A 22,978-nucleotide genomic window follows, 5' to 3' on the forward strand; every position below is an offset into this window, starting at 1 on the left:
GCTGTGTGGCTCCAGTCTCTGGAATAGGAGGTGTTGTACAAGTTGTTTCATAACCATGTGTTTTATATCTTTTCCTTTCCATCAGCTGCAGAAGAGCTCCATTGACTGGAAGAAGAGTGTCCAGAAGGTCGATGTCCCATCCCCGGAGCAGAGCTATGAGAATAGAGGGTTCAAGCAGCCAGAGAAAGGACTCAGCCTCTTGGTGCAACATGTGCTGGGAAAACCTCTAGATAAAACAGAGCAGCTGTCTAACTGGGAGAAACGGCCTCTGAGGGAGGAACAGATCCTCTATGCAGGTCTGCTCACTGGCTCTGTGGCAAGGTGCTGCAGATTGTCCATCACAGGCTGTGCTTGTCTGTTGTCTGTCGCCAGGAAAATTAAGCAGCAAAGAAAGAAAATGGCTTTGCAGATTAGTTCCTGTTCAGAGAAGCCAGCACATGTTATGTTTGTCCTTTTGTGGACATGGCTTTAATGGTTGAAGTTTAAACTGTCCAGTGATTCACTGTTTCCCCTGTGAAAGAATTCCTCTGCTTTGCAGGTTTTGTCTGATGAAACATCTCGGAGGAAACTCCTCTCAGTAACTGAAAGGAAGAAGGTCCCCCTCCTTCTGCCTCATTTCACAGCCTTTCTGGGAGCTGAGTGCTGTGTTCATTTGTCAGAGTGAAGTGCTTGATTAGAGCAGGGTTATTAATGGGTAGGCACAGTGTCAGAGGCTGCAGCACAGACTTGGGACCGTGGAGGGAACCAGTGGAGTTTATTGCCGATTACCCCAGAGTCAGAAGTCTGGGTCTGAATCCTTTCCTGGGGCATCAAAGGACAGTCTGCTGGAGCGAACCAGCCCTTTGTTAATCCCAGCTATCCTTGAAGCTGACACAGTTCCCACACAAGTTAATCACTGGGACTGGTAAAACTGGCTTGGAGAGGTAGCCAGTTCCCGTTGCAAGGAGCAGAGGCGCATGGCAGTGTGGGCAGGGCATTGCAAACAACTTGCTTATCACATCTAATGGGGAAGTCACCTTCCCATAGCTGAGATGCGGTAACAAACCCTGGGCAAGCTGCTGCTCAGTAACAATGAAGTGTGACAGGGGTTGGCTGAAGCTATCTAACCTGGTGGTTTGAAGAGACACACTGCAATTTGCATTACCTTAGATTCAAGGATGGCAGAGGCCCTGTGTTCTGTGACCTCCTCTCTCTTGACTGTTTGTGCTCATGCATGGGTTACCATGCTCACTGAATTGGTAGAAGTGCAGGGTACAGAGATGATGAAGGGCCTGGAGCATCTTCCCTGTGAGGAAAGGCTGAGGGAACTGGGGCTGTTCAGCCTGGAGAAAAGAAGAATAAGGGGGGACCTTATTCATGTTTATCATTATCTTCAGTATGGGATGCAGGGGGAAATGGGCAGCCCCTTTTCAGTGTCTGTGGGGACAGGACAAGGGGCAATGGCTGCAAGTCAGAGCATAAGAAGTTCCCCACCACCATGGGGAAGAACTTTTCCCCAGTGAGGGTGAGGGAGCCCTGGGACAGGCTGCCCAGGGGGTGTGGAGTCTCCATCTCTGGAGAGATTCCAGCCCCGTCTGGACGCCGCCCTGTGCAATATGAGCTGGGGAGCTGCTTTGGCAGGGGGGTTGGACCCCAGGAGCTCTCCAGGTCCCTTCCAACCCCTGGGATTCTGTGAGTCTGTGATTCTGTACTATGACACTAGTAAGTTTGAGTTTCAGAAGTTGTTGGCTTTTACAGAGGCAAGGCTGTTTCCTTGCATCAGGAAAGCCTCTGGTTTACTTTTGAATAAACCAGGCTGATGCTCTTTTCCCTTCTTTGCAGCCACTGATGCTTACTGTCTGCTGGAGATCTACGAGAGACTCCGCAAGGATCCGACGAGCTTCGGTCTGAGTTCAGACCTGACTGAGAGTCTGGTGGGAAAACCAAGCACAAAACCCAGGGCAAAGAAGCAACTGAATAAACAAGAAGGACCGTCACCTTCTGGCCAGGTTTGTAAACATCTTCAAAGAGCTGCATGTTGCTCAAGACCCCTGCAAATCATATGTTGCCTTGTGTCTCACTCATACTATTAGCTATGCATGGCATGCCTGTTTGTAGTCTGTTCTCAGGATTATTGCAGCAAACGGCTTCCTCACTCCTCCCCCTCACTGGTAAGATGTGCTTTCTCCTCCATGGGCCTTGGTTCAGCTTTCCCTGCAATTTTAGGCTCATTTGTCTTCACAAAGTGTTAATGCAGATCTGTGTGGTAGGATCCAGCTGACCTTGCTGGTAGCAATGCTCCTGCCACCTTTCCTCAGGGGTGTGGGTTTCAATTCTGTGGCCTAGGTGTTGTATTAGTGAGGTTTCAAAACTCTGACTTGCTTACTTTTGCTTTTACCTGAGCTTCTACCCTTCGTTTCACATTGGGAATGCCTCCTTGATAGTATCTGGAGTAGAAGTCTGCAAAGGTTATCAGTGAAAGAAGTCTTTCTGCCAATAGCTTGTCCCCATCTCCCTGCCCACTGCTGCATACTGCCCCCCTGCAATGTACAGTGTGATGGAGCCTTCAAACTCCATAGGCCATAAGCTGGACTTGTGTCACTCTGCTTAAACATCTTGGAACATGACTGGTCCCTCTTGCTCCCTAATGAAATTGTACTTTCCAAATGCAGACATCCCACTGTTTGTGCACCTATGGAAACATTAGCAGACAACCAGATTTGTTTATTAACTGAGGAGACAAGGGGACCTCATTGCAGCCTTCCAGTCCCTGAAGGGAGCAGAGGAACAGGAGGGGAATCAGCTTTTTAAAAGGGCAGACAATGGCTGGACAAGGGGGATGGAGTGAAGCTAAAGGAAGGAAGGGTTAAATTAGATATTAGGGGGAAGTTTTTTACAGAGAGAGTGGTGAGGGGCTGGAACAGGCTGCCCAGAGAGGGGGTGGGTGCCCCATCCCTGGGGGTGTTCAAGGCCAGGTTGGATGGGGCCCTGGGCAACCTTGTGTAGCTCCAGGCCTGGAGGTTGGTGTCCCTGCCTGTGGCAGAGGGGTTGGAGCTCTGTGATCCTTGGGGTCCCTTCCAACCCAGACCAGTCTGTGAGTCTATGATTGTAAGACTCACAATGGCTGTATGTGTCCTGAGTAGTCCCAAAAATGTATTTAGCTCCTGAAGTCTAATGCTACCTTCCATGGATGGACTGAGATGCTACTGATTATAGCCACCTTATCAGTTGTGAGTAAATTTACAATATGCCATCAGTCTTAGGCAGTAGAATGCAAAGCTACTCAGCTACTAGGTAGTTTCCTAAGCACTCAGTGTCCATGGGAATATTGGGTGTTAGAGCAGCTCTGACTGGCTGCTGCTGAGATGGGAAAAGTAAGTACTTCAGGCTTGAATTACCTTGTGAACTCACAGGTCATCTTTGTGTGTTGTACAGTTGGATTCATGAACAGAGAGGTGGTTGGTAAAACCTGGTCTGGGACCCAAAAAAGCAGAGTTCTCCTGACTCTGCATCCTGCATGACTCCAAGAACTCTTCCCCAGCATTTCCTGGTCCACTATCTGAGATGGGGCTAATGACACTGTTCTCCTTTCTAAGCTTTTTGCTCTCTGCTGGCATGAAACATGAGAAAAAAGCTCCATATGACATTGCTGGTCGTTGAATAAACACAGCTAAGAGCCAGCTGCTGCTCCTTTACATCTGTTTGAACAGAAGCACCATCCCAGGGTTAGTGTGTGCCAGCTCCCTCAAAACTGAAGGCTCACTGATCCCTCAGCACAGCACTCTGATGTCTCAGGGCACTGCTACATCCACGAAGGTCCTTCCAAGAGCCTGTGACAGTCCAGCACTGCAGAGCTCCAAGGACATGCTCCAGCTTCTGGGAGGTGCAGTGTCACACAGATGGGCTCTCAGACCTGAGTTACCTCCCACAGTCAGCCTGACCTGGTGTACCACAGCATTTCCAGGCTGAGCCAGCTCCTGCAGAGCTAACCTGCCACACTGCAGTAACCTGCTGGTCCCAAAGACAGTGCAGCTCCACAGAGGTGGTGGCTGTGTCCTTCAGTTGTCCCAGCTGATTCAAGTTCCTGGAGGCAAAGTTGGACCTTGGAGGTTCCTTAATAACTTCCCTCCTCCATGAATTTAGCTATTGTACTTCTGGGAGCCTCCCAGTGACAAAATCCCCCACTGCAGGAACTCCCCCAGCAGCAGACACTGAAATAAAATAAACACAATCCCAGCAGTGCCTATTTTTAAACTTCCCAAGATAACAAAGCTGACCTGATTACTTTGTCTACCTGTTTCTCCCTCTGTCAGTTCCCCTTCCCAAATCTTAACTTTGGCACATGTATATTAATTGCAGACTAATTGGATAGGGGGATAGTAGTCTTGAAGATGTGTTCCTGTGTCTTCATGAAAACAGGAGTCTGTGTAGAGCATGAAGGGCAGGTTGGCATTTCTCCAGGGAAAAGTGCAGATACCTGTTTGGGTGGCCAGCTGGCCAGAGAGGGAATAGCTAATTCAGAACTGACCCCATCATGTGCTGCCTGCTGCCCAAGTGATCAGGGGCCAATGTAGAAATGATGTGAAGGAGGAACTAGAGATGCCCCATCCCTGGGGGTGTTCAAGGCCAGGTTGGATGGGGCCCTGGGCAACCTTGTGTAGCTCCAGGCCTGGAGGTTGGTGTCCCTGCCTGTGGCAAGGGGGTTGGAACTCAATGATCCCTGGGGTCCCTTCCAACCCAGACCAGTCTGTGATTCTATGTTGCAGAGAGTGGGGGAAATGGTAATACAGCTGGGCCTGCCATGATGGGCCAGTGCAGGCAGGCCAAACACAAATGTTCTGGAAACCAGCCTTCTCTTCTGCTGCTTACAGATCTCTTGCCTTTCTGCAGCAATGCAAAGGATCCCAAAAGGAGACCTCCTGTCCCTCCACACCCATCTCCCCAAAGGAGTTCAGTGTGGTCTGTGATAACATGCTGCAAGGCCTCGGGCGCTACCTCCGCTGCCTGGGTGTCGATGTCCGGATGCTGGAGAATGAGGATGACCATAGGAAAGCTGCTGAGGTGAGTCCCACACGTGTGTGTGTGTGCTTACAGCTCTCACCTGTACTCCCTGGAGCATGGCAACCTTGCCATAACGTCCTAGCTGGCTGCCACCTTGTGAGATGGCTCAAAGGTGGTGGGTCACAACTTGCAGGGAAATGGTTGGGAAAGGAAGTGTCTCTGATTTGTGTAGGGACAAGGAACATTGATCTGGAATCCCACAACAGCTTTGACCCTCTGCCTCTTGGAGGAGAGACACACGCTTCTTCATTTCAGACATATTTCTCCTATGCCAGAAATGGAGATATCCAGCCCACACAGTGTGCTGCTATCAGATGCACACTGGTCACCCGGCCTGGTGCACAGGATGTTTCCTCTTCAGATGTCTGCTTGGCCTGGATCCTGGGCAGGCTCTAACTTCTGCAGAAATAATTAATATCTCATCTCTGCCAAACTTGCACAAGTCATTTAAACAAAGCAGTTCTCACTGCCTCCCCCCAGAGCCCCTTCTCCACTGCTCATCCTGATACCTTATCATGCTACAGGCAGGATGTTTTACATTGCTTTCTCTATGGCGACCGGACAAACATCCTTTCACTATCAAAAGCCCTTGGAGTGTTACTGTATTGCAGAGTCTTTGATCTGTGCTTGGATAATCAAAGATAAAAAATAGACTCCTCCCACCCTGCTTTATATCTGGCTAGTCCTGATTGAATGAAAGTTGAATATTGACCACCCAATCCCAAAAGCTTGTAAATGTTATTGCGAAAGCCAGGAGAAAGGTTTGGATCCAGGTCACCAACCACAAGATAGAGTTTGGGTGTTTTCCCCACACAGTCTCAAGCCAGTGTCACCAGGAACATGTAAGTGTGCACAGAGTTAGTGTTTGTTCTTTGTTAAAGTCATTTCACTGAAAGGATTTATCAGCCATGTTACACCTCTCTGAGCACTCCTGGGTCGCCTGACATTTGCTTCTTGTTCTCATTTCTCTTGCTTGTTAAAGTGGTTTCAAGTACTGGAAGGCAGATGGGCCTTGTCCTTCACCTTCCATTACTTGAAATCAAACTGAAAAGCCTGAGAACTCTGTGGGTTCTGCTGGGGCAGCTGTGGATTTTTTTACTATTTTTTCATTTAGACTGAGGCACGTGGCAATAACTGGTTTGAGAAGCCCCATTCCCAGGCTAAACTTGAAGTCCATGTCTGTGCACTGCTTCTTCTGGGGCTGCTCTTGTTGTCTAAGTGTTTTATCTTGGACAGCAGTTGTCATGGCAGGGTTATCATGGCAGATCTCAGACCTGTGGAGCAGGACCTCTGACACCATGAGCCAGTGTGTTGCCCTGTTTGCCCTTGTTTAGCTGTTGTGAGGTGACAGCAGATTGCATTCTGCGTATTCAATGCTGACATTTCATTAGGCCTGGACTGGAGAAATGACTGATTAAAGTTTATCTGTCCTAAGGGCAGACACAGAAAATCTTTAGCAATGAAAAAATAGAAGAAAATCCTATTGCAGACTTCTCTGGTTAAATCTGTCCTCGTGTTGAAGGCAAAGAGCTCACAGTCCATCCTTACATCCTTTAGCTTCTGTTCATGAGCACCAGGCTCTCTGGGAAGAGCAGCTTTGTGTCCCAGTACAGGCACCCAGTCATTTTCCATGGTGTCTCATCCCATGGGGTGGAAGTAACATTTTTACCACGTTACAGTTGTCCTCTGGCTGCTGTAGCACAATGCACCACACTCCAAACTTCTCTGTGCAGGAAACCTCAAACTTACCTTTTGGTCCTTCTGGATGGATAATTGGAAGGAGGTAAGACAGTTCCCATGGGTGTTACTCTTTTCCCTGAGCTTTTGCAGCATCAGGATGAAGGGATCATCCACCAGCCATGTGGCATTGCAATGTTGTGCTTCAGGGATGGAGCAGAAGCTTGTAAGAAGAATGTTGGTAGCTTCTTAGGTCACGAATTTCTAGGAAGAGACTTGGTGGAATCTCAGAGCCCCTTCAGTTGAGTTGTGGGGTGGATTGGTTTATTTTTTTAATGGACTGTGCTCTTGGTCTTCAGAATCATCCCCATCTCTAAGAATAATTTACACACTAAGGCAAACCTGGTGTCTTTTGAAGTGTGATAATAACCAGAAGGCTGGTAGAACTGGCTTCCTGAAGCTCCCTTGGTCTAGAAAGTTCCCTTGCAAGGTTACACCTACTCTGCTCCCCCAAAGCTCCACGTGAACCAGTGAGTCAGAGAGGAGACCCAGGCTTGGATGGATCTCAGGAGCAAGTTAGACCAATGTGCACCTGGATCTAAATTGTCCTGGACTGGTTTGGAGCCATGGGACATAAAGGGGACTTCAACACTGCAGTGAGCAGAGCTCCATGTCATGGGGGAATCTAATCTCTGATCTTGTCTCAGCTTTGAAATGGCTTTTTCCATATTTTTGATGTTTGCTGGACGTTTCCCTCCCTGCCAGTTTGCAGCCTGGATTCACAGAGCACAGATGAAGAGCTGTTCTGCCTTTAAAATCAAGTCTTTGCTTTGGTGTTTGGACAGCAGGAGGAGAATGGCTGTCGTTGGAGACCTTGATACAAATGGCATTGAGAAACAAAACTGGGTCAGTGGGTTTAGTCTGGTACTTAAAGCCACGTCAGGAAACCATGCAGGAATTCTGCACAATTTCTGCTTTCCAGGGAGGCAGAAGAGGAGCCCAGGGGGGAAATGCCAGCAGGACAGTACAGTGCACTGCAGGGCTGGGCCCAGGGTGTCCCGAGCTCTTGGTTCACTGTCAGTTCTGAAGAGTCTGAGATGAGGGGTTCAGGGTTGGACTTAGGGTTGTGCTCCACTCCTCTGGTGGATCCTTGTCTTGGAGCTTTTCCAGCACACATCCTGGAGCAGATGCTTTCTGTCTGCTCCCTTTTTGTCTGCACAGGGCCCTGGCTGGCCCAGGCTCAGGATCACCGCTCAGGATCACCACCCAGGATCACTGCCCAGGATCATCACTGAGGATCACCGCTCAGCACTCAGGATCACCACTCATGATCACCCCCCAGGATCACCACCCAGGATCACCACTCAGGACCACCCCCTAGGATCACCACTCAGGATCAGCGCTCAGGATCAGTGCTCAGGATCACCACCCAGGATCACCACTCAGGATCACCCCCCAGGATCATCACTGAGGATCACCACTTAGGATCACTGCTCAGGATCACCACTCAGCATCATCATTCAGGATCAGTGCTCAGGATCACCACCCAGGATCACCACTCAGGATCACCCCCCAGGATCACCACCCAGGATCAGTGCTCAGGATCATCATTCAGGATCAGCACTCAGGATCACCGCTCAGGATCATCGCTTCACCTCTGCCACTGCAAGGGGGTTGCAGCTTTTCCTGGCGTGCCTCCTTGCAAAGGGAGCACTTTGCAGGTTGCTTCTCCAAGGACATGCAGCATTGCCCAAGCTCTGTCATGCACGGGCTTGGCAAGTTTTGCATTTGAAATTACAAATCTACCCCCTTGTGCTGCTGTTGAAACCTTCTTTGGCCTTAATTCAGGATCCCCCAGGTTGTCATGAATTGAAGCCACTGGTGCTGGCTTCCAAACATAGAGCTTCTCTCTGCCCAGTCTCATCAGTCGTTGCCCTTCCAGGTCTCTCTTGTAGTAATTCATTTGAGTTTGTTCATCTCTGCAAGATGAAAGTTGGCTGAACAGACAGGCACGTTAAGGGCTAAACATTAATGCCAAGTTATTAGGGAGTGCTTTCTATCCAGAAGGGCTAATCCTTCTCCAGAGGAAGTTGATATTATCTTCTTAATAGATTGTGAAACTCAGGCCAATGCCCTCTCTGCAGCATTTGGGATGGAGCACAAGTCCCTGACACCCACCCCAGCATGCTGCTCTGGTCGTTTTCCTTTTCCTTGCATCTCCAAGCACACATCTCCTGGCTGGCCCCAGCAGCACCTTCCCTATTTTCTCCAGAGGAAAAGAAGGAGTTGTGCCCTTTTCCCCAGCACGTATCCTCCCTGGTTCAGTCAGATGTGTGTTATCACATGGCTGTTCTGGCTCTGCTGGCTTCTCCCAGTCCTTGTTCCAGAGGCGGAAAAACATGCTGGAAGAGTTACTGCTTTTTCTCCTTTTTATTTGATGTTTTGTGCCTGTCTCTGCAGAACCATTTAGATAAGGGGATTTATCAAGCTTGAACTAATTAACCCTGGATGCAGGAACTCTGATTGGAGCCTGCCAGCTCTGAAATCCTCACTTACCCTGAAGCACTCGTGGGTCTGAAGGAGTTTCACATCTCTTTTCCCTTGTTGTAAAATCACTGCCCTGAGCTTTGGCTGTTGCCTTACTGGCCATCACTCGCTCCTGTGCCATGGGGGTGGTTTGTTTGCTGGGCTGTTGAGGAGCCCAGACTGCACCAAGGAGGATTGGGTGCAGCATGAGGGGGCTCTGTGGCCACCTCAAGGATCCTGTTTGTGGAGATTTTATTCCTTTATATAGAAAGAGTTGATTTTGAAAGAAATCCTGTAATTTTGCCTGTAGGAAGATGCTTCAGAGGTTGTTACCAATCACTTTCTCAGCATAGAAAAGGCAGCCAAAGAGTGACTCCACAAAAACAGGAGGGAAGCAGCTACTTGGAAGGTCAAGACTGGCTGCTTAGTTGACTGCATGGGGTCTTTGTGCCTTCAGAGCCTTGTCCCCCTTACTTTGTGTTTCCATAGGTCCAGTGGGTCTTGAGAGAATAGCTATCCATGGCAGAGCTTGAAAATCTTGGTTTGCTTTTGTCAGTGCTCCCTGGCTGTGCTTGGTGGTGTCAGACTGTCTGGGAAGTACAGCAGAGCTCCAATCCCAAATGTGTCTTGCCAGGGTTAAAGAGTGATCCAGAGAGAGCTTCTGAACCTCTGATCCAGAAGAGAGACCTCCCCAGCACACATCTGGAAACACTAACAAGTGTGAGGGCCTCCAGCAGAACCCAAGCCAGGGAAGAAGAGCAACCCTGTGCCTACTTCCAAGTGCCAGTCCCTTGTCAGCACTGGCTGCTGGTTCGCATCAGAATCCTTCTGTTGCTACGGCCATGAAACTATTTCTCTCCTGCAGGAGAAGGGGGAGGTGGGGGGGGGGCAGAATGTCATTTAATCATAGAAAGATAAGTCACACTTTCACCTCTGTGGAGAATGACAGCTCCAGATTGGGTGTCTCCTTTTGAACGTGTCTCTCATGCTGCTGCGAGGGTCAGAAGTGTGGGTAACAAGTCCCCTGATAGTTGAGCCCAGCACACCTTTCCCTTGACAGAGCTCTGATAGAAGAGGCTGTTCTGGGCTCCTCACCATAAGAAGGACATTGAGGTCCTGGAGCGAGTCCAGAGAAGGGCAGCCAGGCTGGGGAAGGGGCTGGAGGGCAAATCCTCTGAGGAGCAGCTGAGGGAGCTGGGGGTGTTCAGCCTGGAGAAGAGGAGGCTGAGGGGAGACCTTCTCCCCACCTCCCCTGCCCTGCCAGGAGGGTGCAGAGAGGTGGGTGATGGTCTCTTCAGCCAGGGGACAGGAGATGGGACAAGGGGCAATGGCCTCAAGCTGCCCCAGGGCAGGGTCAGAGCAGATGTGAGGGAAAAGTTCTTCCCTGGCAGAGTTGTGGGGCTGTGGCACAGGCTGCCCAGGGAGGGGCTGAGTCACCTTCCCTGGGTGTGTTTAAAAAAGGGTCGATGAGGTGCTCAGGGATCTGGTTTAGCTTAGGACAGGAACGGTTGGACTTGATGAGCTTAAAGGTCTTTTCCAACCTTGTGATTCTGTGAAGAGGGTGATTGCAAGTCAGGAGGTGATGAACTCTGATGGAGACGTTCTTTGCACCCTTTCCAGGGTGCAGAATTTCTCTCCATCTGCTCTGTGCTGCTGGGGGCATAACACCAGCTCCGGGAGTGAGCAGGGAGAGTGCAGGTTGCTCTGCTCACCTCCCTGCACTTTGCAGGCCCATTCAGTGGTTCATGCTTTGCTGGAATTACCTGCAGAGGATATTTTTCCCTTTCTCCCCTGCACATCACTGTGTGAGCAGAGCCACTGGCTTCTCTGGGAACCAGGCTGGAGAAATAGCAACAGAGTGGCTTAGAGGGGAAAAGGAAAAGATAGGAGTGTTCTTGATGGGATTATTTCAAGGTGGATCAATTCCCTGGGCCATCTGCAGTGCAGATGAGCAAGAAGCTTGTTCCAGCAGATGTGAGGCAGGGCGGGTGTTGGCAGAGAGTGGACGTGCACTGTGAGAGCCATACCTTGAGCTGCTGTTGCTCTCAGCAGCGTGTTGTAGAACCAGACCCAGATCCTCTCCCCAGCCCAGTGAGTGTCGGCACAGGAGAGACAGACTTGGTGTGGCCAGTTCATGTTCACTCAGCTTTGTCTGAAGGAAAGCTCGAGCCCAGGGTAACTTCAGCCCATGTTCCTGATGATTTTTACTGTTTTTTTCCAGATTGCCCGACAGGAAGGAAGAGTCATTTTAACCTCTGGACTCCCATATCAGACTGTAAGTGTTCAGAGCTTCTGGCATTCCTCTGGCATCTTATCACACTGCATGGTCTGAGATGTGCAGTGTAGAGAAAAGGAGAAGTCAGATGTGAATGCCACAGCTGGCTTGGCTTTTTCATCTTCCCTGCACTAAAACTACCTTAGGAGCCTTGGGAGGTTTGCTGTTCTGAGGGACCAAAGCTCAGGGTGAAGTTTATTTCCCTCAGCCCTGCATGGGGGGAGCGATCGCTCGCCGTTGGGCGTGGGGTGGAAACCAAGCCAAGCAGTGCAGAACAAAGTGTTTCTGTTTGGCCTGACTGGCAGGTGAAAGGCAGTTCAATTCCCATGCTTTTTATCACAAGGATTCTTGTTTGCTGACTGGCTCCACGCTGATGTAGTTCCAGTACTTCAAGACATTTCTTCAGGCTTTGAGGGGAGAGAATGGAAGCCACCAAGCATGGGTCCCCGTGGAAGCTGTAGAGGTTTTGTGTTCCTGTAGATACACAAAGACCCCAAAGCAAACCCCAGACGTTCAGAGCCCTTCATGAGACACACTTCAAAACAGAGTGTTGGTGGGAATAGGCTGAACCTGTCAAGTCAGTGGTTGCAGTGGTATGATGCCTGCTGCAGGTCCTTTGCACTTTGTTATTACCCCAAAATTCATTTGGAAGAGTGAAACTATTCTGGATTACACACATGAGCAGGAGCACAGGGCTTCTTTGTTACAAGCTGTCAAGATAGAAGCTCCTAACTACTCAAGTTGATAGTTGGAGTATTTGCAGAACGTAGGTTGCTAATTTCCTACATAATAGCTGAACACTGGAGAAAACTACCCCATGGTGAGACACTGTGAGGCAAGTGGAGCCGTGTGACGCTACCAGTTCCTTATCCAGACCGTGGCTCCTTGAGCCCACAGTTGATGGAGTAGGCAATTCAGCATCCAGCATAATCTTATTTGGCAAAGCTTTAACTTCAAAGTGCTGTGTAGGAATTGCAAAAGGAAAATAACTGCTTCCCAGAGCATGATACTGTCTTGGGAAATGTCTCGCTCCCTTTGTTCCTCTGCCTTTGTATGCCCTATGAGAGGACAGGATGTCTCTACTGGGATCCTTTACTTGCCTGTAGCTGGTCCCACTTCACCATGAGTACTCATCATGCTCATAAAGATGTGTCTGGAACTTCCCAGCGCTTGTTCCCAGATCCAGACTTCACTGCTAAATGTGGAGCAAGCACCAAAGGCCTGTCCACACCCACCACCTCAAACCTCCAGGTGAAACAGTGTATAAACCAGAAGGGTTGAAGTGGTACAACTCCCATCAGGCATTATCTCCATCCTCGTGCTTTTACATACTGTGCATGATCTCAACAGGTTTCATGTGAAAGCTGTGATTAAATTCAGTTTCCTCTTGCTACCCTGCACCACCAGGTTTTAAGTTCAGGTGGACTTTGACAACCCTGCTTCATATACATAGAAAATGCTGCAGCACTTCAGTAGCCTCCAAGCTATCACAGCACTGGCTAACAAACTGCCAGTTGTGTTTGTTTAGATCAAATTTGAGACTGTAAACACATAGTAAGTCCAGATATCATTTGTAATTAAGACTAAACCAAGTGTATTAGGAAAAACCCCTCCGATGGCGATGCACAGAGTGCCTCATTTTTGGTTTATGACTTGTCTTTTGAAGCTGCAGTCCCAGGTGGCAGAAGGAATGTGTTTCTCTGTGAACTGCTCAGAAAAGGCAAAAGAACAGGCCCTGCAGGTTCTGAAGCACTTCAACGTTCAAGTATCCCTGGCAGATATCTTCAGCCGCTGCCAGGTAAGACAAGGCTTGTTTGAGGTACAGTCCCTGCTTGCCCGCCGTCTCATGCACAGCAGGCATTGCTTCGGCTGCTGGGGTTCCCAAGGATTCTGCTTGAGCTTGGGATGCGTCTTGCAAAGCTGTGAGGAGTTCTGAGTGTGCTAACAGGCCTCAGAAGTGGGGATGGCTGAGAAGAGCAGAGGTGCTGCATCTGCAGCCTGCTACAAACTCTGCTGTTTTTCTGATTGCTGGTACTTGGCATGTGTTTTGGCATTGACAATCACAGTTGTTATATTCTCTTTGTTGCCGTGTTCTCTGTCTAGGACACATGCTGTTTTAATTATAAACCATGTTTAATTATGGCTGTGTGATTCTGATAACACTTAATTACTTTAATAAGAAGATTTTATTTTTTAGGACTGTATTTTTTTCAGAAGCTATTAGGTTAATTCATGTCCATGCTAGTTGATGACTCCAGATTGTATTTGGCACTGGATATCTGTGGATCGTTTTTAAGAAGAAATTTTAATTGTGTTAGCTCAAATCCCCATCTCTTCCAGTTTCCCTCTTGTTGCAGTAACAGGCTGAAACCTATCCCTTCAAAAACTGTAACGAAAACCAACTTGCGACTTCACCATCTCTTGTCTTATCAGTGTTTAAAGAGAGAAAAAAACCTGCAAATCTGGCTAGAAAAGGACTTTTCCCTTAGCAATAAACAAGCCAGCTGAATGCTTCAGTGAAGCCTGGCTCAGTGCCTTCTGGTCGAGCTTGCAGGGTCTCCTGGCCCGCTGGAACTGCAGAGTGTTGGAGGAGTAACGACCTCTTCGGCACAGACACACTAGGAGCAGTTTCTAGACCTCTGCCTGTATCTGGTGTCGGTTGTTGAAACCGTGTCTGTAACTTAGGGAGAAAATGAGAGTTGTCCAGCTGTGCAGGTTGTCTGCAAGAGGAGAATGACGTAACACCATGCAGATTGGAGTCACACAATACGGGCTGATCTCACTTCAAGGATCACTGTATACATTCACATATAAGATACTGCATTCAGTCTTGAGGGTTTATTGTTCCAAGACCAGTTTGCAGTTGTTATACAGTGTCACGCTGGCATCTTTGCTGTTTAAAAAAAAAACCCTTTAAAAAAACCCCTCATGGATTCCCTGATTCCCTGAGATCCCATAAAATAGCAGTGTTCTTCCTGATGGTTGTAGCACACACACACACACACAAAACAAACACCTCAAGCTGTGATAGATGCAGAAGGCTGCAGCCTGTGATATAAAACTGACCCCTTGCCCATGATCTGGAGTCTGGAACTGTTTAATTGTATGGCTTGTTAGGATGTGCTGTCTTCGTTTACAGTATAAATAGGGGTAATCAATCTGGCTAGGAATATATACTGAGGGCTGTCTGACTTCCAGGGGAAGCACGTTCCCTGTGAGTTGTGGTGGTAGAACAGCTGCACGTTTTCTGTGGCGAGGCATGGGAAGATGCTCTGATTTGTCAAACCTCTCTGAATCATACATTCACCTACATTTAAGGCTTTGGCATTTTGGAGCTGATTTTGTTCAGCTGTCCTCCACAGACCATGCAAGTTTTGCTAATGGCATTGCTGTTGCTCTGGAGGGGAATCCAACCTCTCCAGCCGTGCACCCCAGCAGAGGTAGGCGGGAGCACTCAGCAGCGGCTGGGGTGCATCGCCCTGTGTGTGCAGGGAGGGGGGGGGGTTGGCTGCCTGTGAGGAAAAATGACAAATTTCTGCTTGTGCAGGGGCATTCTGGGGCCACTGCACCCGTGAGAGACTTCAGTGCTTCATTTGCAAGTTCTTTCCCAAACATCCCCATTCTCTGCAAACCTAATTGGGCTTAATTAGGCCTGAAACTGCTGAGCTGTGCCTTCCATACTGCCCGTTCTGGTCTTTAACTGGGTTACAGACCTCAGGGTTTGCAAACTGCTTTGAGGTCTGCCACCTCCTTGCAGAAATGTGCCCTGCTAAGTGGGGAGCCAAGCTGTGAGCTCTCCCTGGACAGGGGAACACTGGTGGCTTGCAGGGGACCAGAAACACCCAAGCGGTGCTGCGTATGTGCTGGGCAGGAGGAGGAGGCCGGGTAAGACTCATCCAACCCTGGCTGCTCTCCTTCCCTGCCTGTGTGGAGCTGGGCTGGATGGTGTGTGAGCCACAGGCCTGGCAGTGAGGTACATCCCTGCTGTGCTTGCCAGAGCGCTGGAGATGGGTTATCGGCGGCGATCATCCAGTGTAGATAAGCGCTGTCTGTGTGTCACAGGAAGCAATGTGGCATCCTGCCTGACTCTCTGTCTCATGGAGCAAGGGCTTGTTTTGTCTCTGGGGCTTCTATTCTGTAAATGATTGGAGTCAATATGTCAGCAAAGATTGTTGCTGTAACAATTAATGCGTGTGGTGCAGAGCACATGGTAAAAATAGGCCCCAAGTCAATGTCGTACCCAAGACCGCTGCAAAATGTGTTTCCTCTGTCAGGTCCCTCAGCAGGGATGGACAGTCTCTCTTTTGCAGATATAAAGAATGGGCTTGCTTTGTAACCCTGCCAAAATACTGCCTTTTTCTGTTAAAACAATAGCAAATAGCAGTTACCTCTGTCTGACTTAGAGCAGCAAGTGCACGGAGAGCGTCACCCGTGGGCTTCTGGGCATTGCAGCTTTCAGTTGTGTTGGGCTTCGAGGTGGTTGCTCTGGTTCAAGGCTCCAGATACCAAGGCTGCTGCTGGCAGCCAGTTGTGGTCCACCAGATCTTGTCTGCTCATTGCATGCGTCTCAAGAGCTGCATCTTACAGGACTCTGTGATGGTTGTGGAAAAATTTTAGCCAGGTCTGGTGTTGCCTTTGGTGAGGAACATTTTAGGGGGAACTGAGTGAAATAAGATGTATTCTGATTCCCAGTGACATGTAACATCTCCCCTCCTAAGAAGTCATACATTTCCTAGCCTTAAAATCTTTGACGTAAACCCATTCCCTCTATTTGAAGTGCAAATGTCGTCTGTCTGTCACCTCTGCACGTATTTGAATATCTTGCATACAGCTTTTCTTCTTTTCAGATATCCAAATGTATGTCCTTCAGAAAAGGGTGATGGGAAACGTGTGCTGGAAGGAGTTCTTACATGGTAACTTCAGCACATCAGTCTCTCACACTGGTCAAGAAGATCTTTGTTCAGTTGTCAAGGGCTGTTGTGAGCAGCCTTGGGGTCTGCCCACCACCTCTCTGGGCAACCTGGGCCAGTGTCTCACCACCCTCAGAGGGAAGAACTTCTTCCCAATGTCTCATCTGAACCTGCCCTGCTCTAGTTTAACCCATCACCCCTCGTCCCATCGCTCCCTGCCCTTACAAACAGCCCTGCCCAGCTTTCCTGTGGGTCCCTTCAGGGGCTGAAAGGGGCTCAGAGGTCTCCCTGCAGCCTTCTCCTCTCCAGGCTGAAGCAGCCCAACTCTCCCAACCTGTCTTTGTAGCAGAGGTGCTCCAGCCCTTGGATCATCCTCATGGCCTCCTCTGGACCTGCTCCAAGAGGTCCATGTCCTGGTGCTGAGGTGCAGCACTGCAGGGGGGGTCTCACCAGAGCAGAGGGGAAGAATCCCCTCTCTCGATCTGCACACCACAGTTCTTGTGGTGCACCCCAGGATGCCACTGGCCTTCTGGGCTGGGAGTGCCCATTGCTGGCTCCTGTCCAGCTTTGCATCAGTGACTGACATGACTTTTTCCATCTCACTTTCCTGAGCCATCTGATTGAAGATCCATCTGGAGCAGGTGCAGACTGCGTGCACCGAGTGGGCAGCATGTACAATGCCTCTTTAATTGCTGCTCATTTCCTTGGTGTCCCTGAGGTTCCCAGGACATTTTGCTGTCTGTGGCCAAGGAACAGGGTCTGGGCAAGCTGAACGTGTCACTGAGAAGAGACTTGCATTGAAGAAGCTAAATCCAGGAAAGGGGCTGGTTACAGGTAATGCTGCTCTGCATGGCACCGACGGGGTGAAATTACACCCTGAATGGTGATAAGGTGAGGAGATAAACAGTGCCAGTTGTTAGCTTTCAATCTTTATATCACAAGCATTTGTCCCAAGGGTTTGAAGGGCAAACACTGTAGGCAGTACTGATGGCTGCTAAGTTACTCCTGTGATAGAAGGACCTTGTGGGTGAAGGTTACAGCTCTGTTGTGACACCCTTGCTGCTCTGGGGCTCTGCAGACAGATCTGGAGCCAGGAGGGCCCGTCCATCGTTGGACATTCAGGGTTGTGCTTTACTTGAAAGCCCAACTGCTGCTGGGCTCAACTTTGGAGTGCAAAGCTTTGCTTTCATGCAAGGGGGACTGGGCTGGGGGGCTGGGGCCTGCGGTGTGGCTGTGCCCCCCTTGATCCTTTGGGCCTCTTTCCTTTCCCACCCTCTATCTGACATGACCCTTTAGCCATTCAACTGTCCAGGGCAAGCACCCAGGTTGAACCTAACACAGCAGGGGCCTGATCCCAGGTGAGGTTTCGAGGTTTCCCTGCAAGGAAAAAAAATGATTTGCAATTATATCCCCTGCAAAACCAAAAGGGCAGAGAAAGAAAAGCCCCTCAGGTCCCATCTGCAGTTCCTGCGGGCGCTCAGCCCTGCGCTTACCCTGGGATTAGCTGCAGATTCAGATGGGTTGTCTCTTTCACTTTGCTGAATGCTCTGATCCTAAATAAGCAAATTACATCACCTATTCTGATGTCCTGTTTAACTTATGACCTCAGCCTGATCGCTGCAGGATGTGAGAGATAGCTGCTTTATTTCATTGTCTGGAGATCTGATATCTCCCCCCCCCCTTTCCCTGCTCTTTCAGTTTCAAAGCTGCTCACCCTGGCCTTTTAGAAAGGTGTTAGCATGGGATTAGGAGTAGGTGGGGAGGTAGGGGGAGGAAGAGAGGAAACCACCATTTATTTTTTTTTAAATTAGGTGCAAAAGTGTTCTAACAGTTGCAGCAAATGTTTCTGGTGTTTTGTGGTTAAGGTAACGAATTTCATTGCTGCAAAGCTCATCATGTGCAAGCCGATTTACGCAGAGGGAGCCCAGGATGGAGCAATCCATTTAGCAGGGACAAAGAAAAAGGCCTTATGATTAGATGAAAAACCCTGTGCTTGGGGCACTTTGCGAGAACCTTTGAAGCCAGCCTGGGAACTCTGGCGATATTAGTCGATAATTAGTAATATAGATCCCTCAAGCTGTCGTCTAGGTTGAAAATGTGCATGTCTCTCATGAGCCTCTGTCACACCAATCTGATCAGCAGGCTTTTTTGTTCCTTTCATGTGGGTTGCTCTGTCGGTCCAGATGATGATGAGAACTGCCAGACATCATCTTTCTCACTAACTTGTGAGCCAAGCAGCTATCTCCCTGCTTTAGCGTGTCATGGAAGTGGGACCAGGGCAATTTTGTGTTGTGGTCACCTTTCCTGGCCTGAGCAACAGTAGTTTCATTCTTTTAACTGTAGCAGTTGTCCTTCCCCACGCTCAGTGAGAAACCAGTAGAGTTTCAAGAGTGAGTAAAAGTGTTTCCTCCCCAGCAGACAGCAAGGGATTTGTCTCAGGAGCTGCTTTGGACCAGAAGCATCTGCAACTCAAAGGGCACTGAGGCATCATCAAAGAATCCTGAAAATCAGTTCTCCAAGCCTAGGTTTTGGCTTTTGAGATGCCTTCCACTGGCGTTCCTAACACCGTGTCCCTGTTTTCTTCCTTTCAGCCCTGAAGTCTGTTTGGAAAGGGCCCTGTCACTGTCTCAATGACGAATTAAGAAGGGTCATGTGCACTGGATTTTGTCGACTCGGGAATGCTGAGAAAGAAAGTATCGTTTTGAAACCCTCTGTGGTTTAATAAAAGGTTCATCCATAGGATGCAATTTGTCAGCGCCTACAGGTCAGGAAAACCTGTGATTAAGAGCATCTGTGGTTTCCCAGATGTGCAAGTGAGCTGTTTGCTCCTCGCCAGCCCTGAACCCAAACCGAAAACTCAGCCCAGTGCCTACCCACTACGTAGGCTGTGATTTCTTGCTTCAGAGTGTGATTGTTCAACACAAAGGGTAAGGCCCTCTTAATCTTTTTGTTTATCCTGGGCTTGGCAATTTAGATGTAATCTGCAACTTGTGCTGCAGAGACTCTGGCCAGGAAGCACAGCCGGTATTGTTCTGCCTCTGCAGACGCTGTTGAGGGAGCGCATTGACCTCAGAAGGTAGTTGTCCTGGGCATGTCTGAATGTGAGCACTCAGTCATGAATGCACCTAGCCCTGTGCAGCACCCATTCATTCACAGAGATGCAGCTCTTTATTTGGAGTGGCTCCACACAACGGTTGTTAAACAGCATCAGGGTTTGTGATCATTTGTCGTGGCAAATCACACTCCTTTCCAGGCCCCAGTTGAGGTTTTTATTTGCTGATCCATGAGGCTTTATAAGCCGTGGTGAGAGCCCACAGCAAGTGGTCGCCTTTACACACAACAACATGGGGCCACACAGGAGCAATGATGTGCCTCATCTGGGTGGAGATCCCATCAGGAGCACAGCCAGCCCCATCCCATGGGCGTGGGGCAGGAAGATGGGCAGCACACTGACCGTCCATGCCAGCTCCACCACACCATGTGTAAGGCCATACAGTGCCAGTCCCAATAAACCCCCCAGCCTGGAATATGCTTAGCACCACACTACTGTTGGTGCAAAGCTCAGACCCCCAAAAAAAGGGCTTGACTGGGCCTAATTCTCAGCAGCGCGCCCGGACAGTGCTGCCTGGTTCCCACAGACTGTACACTTCCCTGCCAAGATTTCAGTATCTTCAGAAATTCAGTGGAGCATGAAGGTCACAGCGAGGGAAGAATGACAGCCTGAGACTTTTTTTTCCCCCTTTCAGCAGCTCGGAGCAGACTGTTGTCTCTCCTGCATGTTGACTGTTTTCATAGGGTTAGTGTGAAGTTTATGTTTTACACAGACCAGTGGAAGTCAGATATGGGAATGCAGCAGATCAGCTGTGTTTCTTCAAGGAAGACAGTCTCATGTTGCAGACTTTCTTTCTCAGTGTCTGCAGAAGCTCGATTTCCAGTGAAGTTTCCTTTGCAGATCTTTGTCTTGAGGTTCTTTCTGTGGACGTATGTGAGAGTCTGTACCCGAGGTTTCACTTTGTGTATTGATTTCCTTTCTCTTGTTCTCACTTGCAAAGTTGCAGGCAAATATTAAACTTCAGGAGGGAAAAAAGGCTGTTAATTTTTCGTGGTGTTATGCATTACAATGCTCAAAATGATGATGCCAAATTAGCCATTAGAGGTGAAAACTCATCAAATGTGGGGTTTTTTTTAAGGAAATCATCCTTTTTCCTGGGAACCAGCTTTGTTCTCCTGTGCTAAATGCAAGAAAGGTATCGATGTGTGGGCTTTTTTTTCCTGGAGGGCAACACTAGCTGAAAAAATGCTGGTTTTAGCCAGTGGAAACAGCACAAGCAAACAACGATTGGCAGTGAAAACAGCGCTTGTATTTAGACTAGCATAGAAAAGACGACACAATGTAGAGCAGAGTAAATGTCCTTTTATACAGTTCTGTACAAGGCTTTTTCTTCCTCTCGTGGGTTTGGACAGATCGTGAAGTGCTTTGGTCAGCAGTGATGCTGGTACACTGGGAGAAAGTAATGAAAGGTCAGTGGGTGACAGTGATGGAGCGACTGTAAGGAGAGCGGGGAACTCTCTGGAGAAGGCAGTGACACAGCTATAACTCCCCTGCGTCCCAAAGAAACTGTCCCCATGTTTTCTCTCAAATGTCATGAGAAAACAAGAGATTTGTGGCCAATTTAAGTTCTGTTGGTTTCCAGTCCCCCTGTGCCTCTGGAGGTCAGGGTTCAGTGTATTGACTGTGTCAAGAAGTCAAAATTCCCATGTTTTATACACTGTGGAGTTTCTCCTTCTTTCTGACACCGGTGCCCTTTGTATGTCACGGTGAGGATGGGATGCCCAACCCCCAGCGTTTGAGTGGCTGTATATTTATTCTGGTGGGTTCTCAGGACAGTAATACTGCATGTAAACCAGCAGTGGAATCAGTGGGTTCTGTTAGTTGAGAGGCCTTCCACATTAGATGTTAAATAATGTCAAAGTTCTTGTTTTCACAGTGGAGTGAACAGTTTTGTTAGTAGATCAGGTGAAGTGAATTGATTTGAAGCCCTCCAGAAGGCCTCCAGACCTTTATTTTCCCTTCACAGATCAAGGTGTTTGGACAGGGTCGAAAAGGAACCTTTCTTCCCAACACTTTGGAGTGGGCTGTCTTGTAGCACAGGCAATGTTCTCCTGATTCCTGTTGAGAACACTGCACAGAACAGTTGTATTGTTGTGGCAAACACAATGATATTCATAGAATCCATAGGATCACAGGGGTTGGAAGGGACCCTGAGAGCTCATGGGGTCCAACCCCCCTGCCAAAGCAGCTCCCCAGCTCATATTGCACAGGGCGGCGTCCAGACGGGGCTGGAATCTCTCCAGAGATGGAGACTCCACACCCCCTGGGCAGCCTGTCCCAGGGCTCCCTCACCCTCACTGGGGAAAAGTTCTTCCCCATGTTGGTGGGGAACTTCCTGTGCTCCAACTTGCAGCCATTGCCCCTTGTCCTGTCCCCACAGACACTGAAAAGGGGCTGCCCATTTCCCCCTGCATCCCATGCTGAAGATATTGATAAACATGAATAAGGTCCCCCCTTAGTCTTCTTTTCTCCAGGCTGAACAGCCCCAGCTCCCTCAGCCTTTCCTCACAGGGGAGATGCTCCAGGCCCTTCATCATCTCCATAGACTCCTCTGGACTCTCTCCAGGAGATCCCTGTCTGTTTTATCCCAGGGAGCCCAGCACTGGACACAACACTCCAGGTGGGGCCTGACCAGGGCAGAAATTAATTCTAATTAATTAAATCCTGCTATGTGCTTCATGGAGAATGAGTAGTTTTGCAGTCATCCAAGACTGGCAGTGTTTGCCTGGGGCAGCTCTGAACACTGGCAGGAGGCCTCTGTTCCTCCTGAAGAATGTGTCATCATCTCTGGGCATTGTTTGAGTCAGCATTGTACACTGAGGTACACACTTGCCCTCATCGTAGAATTTGCCAGAGCTGTAATTGCTCAACAGCATTTCTCTGGAGACCTTTAGGCATTAAACTGTGTAAGTTCCAGTTGGCATAATATTAACTGTATCTGCTGTTCCTGGTGTTGGTATGAGGTGGCACCATACATCTGTGGGTGCCTGGGGGATATCATGAACAGCTGTATTATTCTGCTCCTGCAAAGGCATTTTGCAGCTAGAAGCAGCTAATGACAAAGATGGTAGGCAACATCTATGTGTGGGGTGTGGGCTTGTCAAGAAGACCTTGTCCCCAAAAGGCACACATGCTCTGAATTCCTTAGTGTAAGAAGAAGGCATTTTGGGTTCGTGTAAATCCTTCCACCCAAGGACCGTGCAGCGGTTCAGGAAGAGAAGCAGGATCCCAGTGAAACCTGAAAGGAGAAACAGAAAGCTTTTAAATGAGCTTCTCAGTTCATACATTGTGCCAGCCTTAAAGATTATTATAATTTGCAGTTATCTTGATGAATGTTGTGTGCTGTAAGCCCAAGGTAGGGCTTTGCTGAGCTAGGCACAGATGCTGCCATTGAATCAGTCATTTATAAGAAGCTCAGGATAAATTTTTCTTCCTCAT

General features: G+C 48.9%; 1 protein-coding gene across 1 annotated transcript in view; it reads left to right on the forward strand.

Moving 5' to 3' along the window:
• Window positions 1–22,978, forward strand: part of EXD3 (exonuclease 3'-5' domain containing 3) — a gene marked incomplete at both ends in the record, with an annotated part of 227,076 nt that overhangs the window by 85,591 nt on the left and 118,507 nt on the right. The window contains 5 exons of the mRNA XM_084272681.1: window positions 86–296; window positions 1,822–1,988; window positions 4,870–5,040; window positions 11,465–11,518; window positions 13,185–13,316. Of these exons, the coding sequence (XP_084128807.1) occupies window positions 86–296; window positions 1,822–1,988; window positions 4,870–5,040; window positions 11,465–11,518; window positions 13,185–13,316 (735 nt within the window). The remainder of the gene's footprint in view (window positions 1–85; window positions 297–1,821; window positions 1,989–4,869; window positions 5,041–11,464; window positions 11,519–13,184; window positions 13,317–22,978) is intronic.

This window comes from Gallinula chloropus, assembly GCF_964237585.1.
Source record: "Gallinula chloropus genome assembly, chromosome: 18".
In the NCBI taxonomy this organism is placed as follows: domain Eukaryota; kingdom Metazoa; phylum Chordata; class Aves; order Gruiformes; family Rallidae; genus Gallinula; species Gallinula chloropus.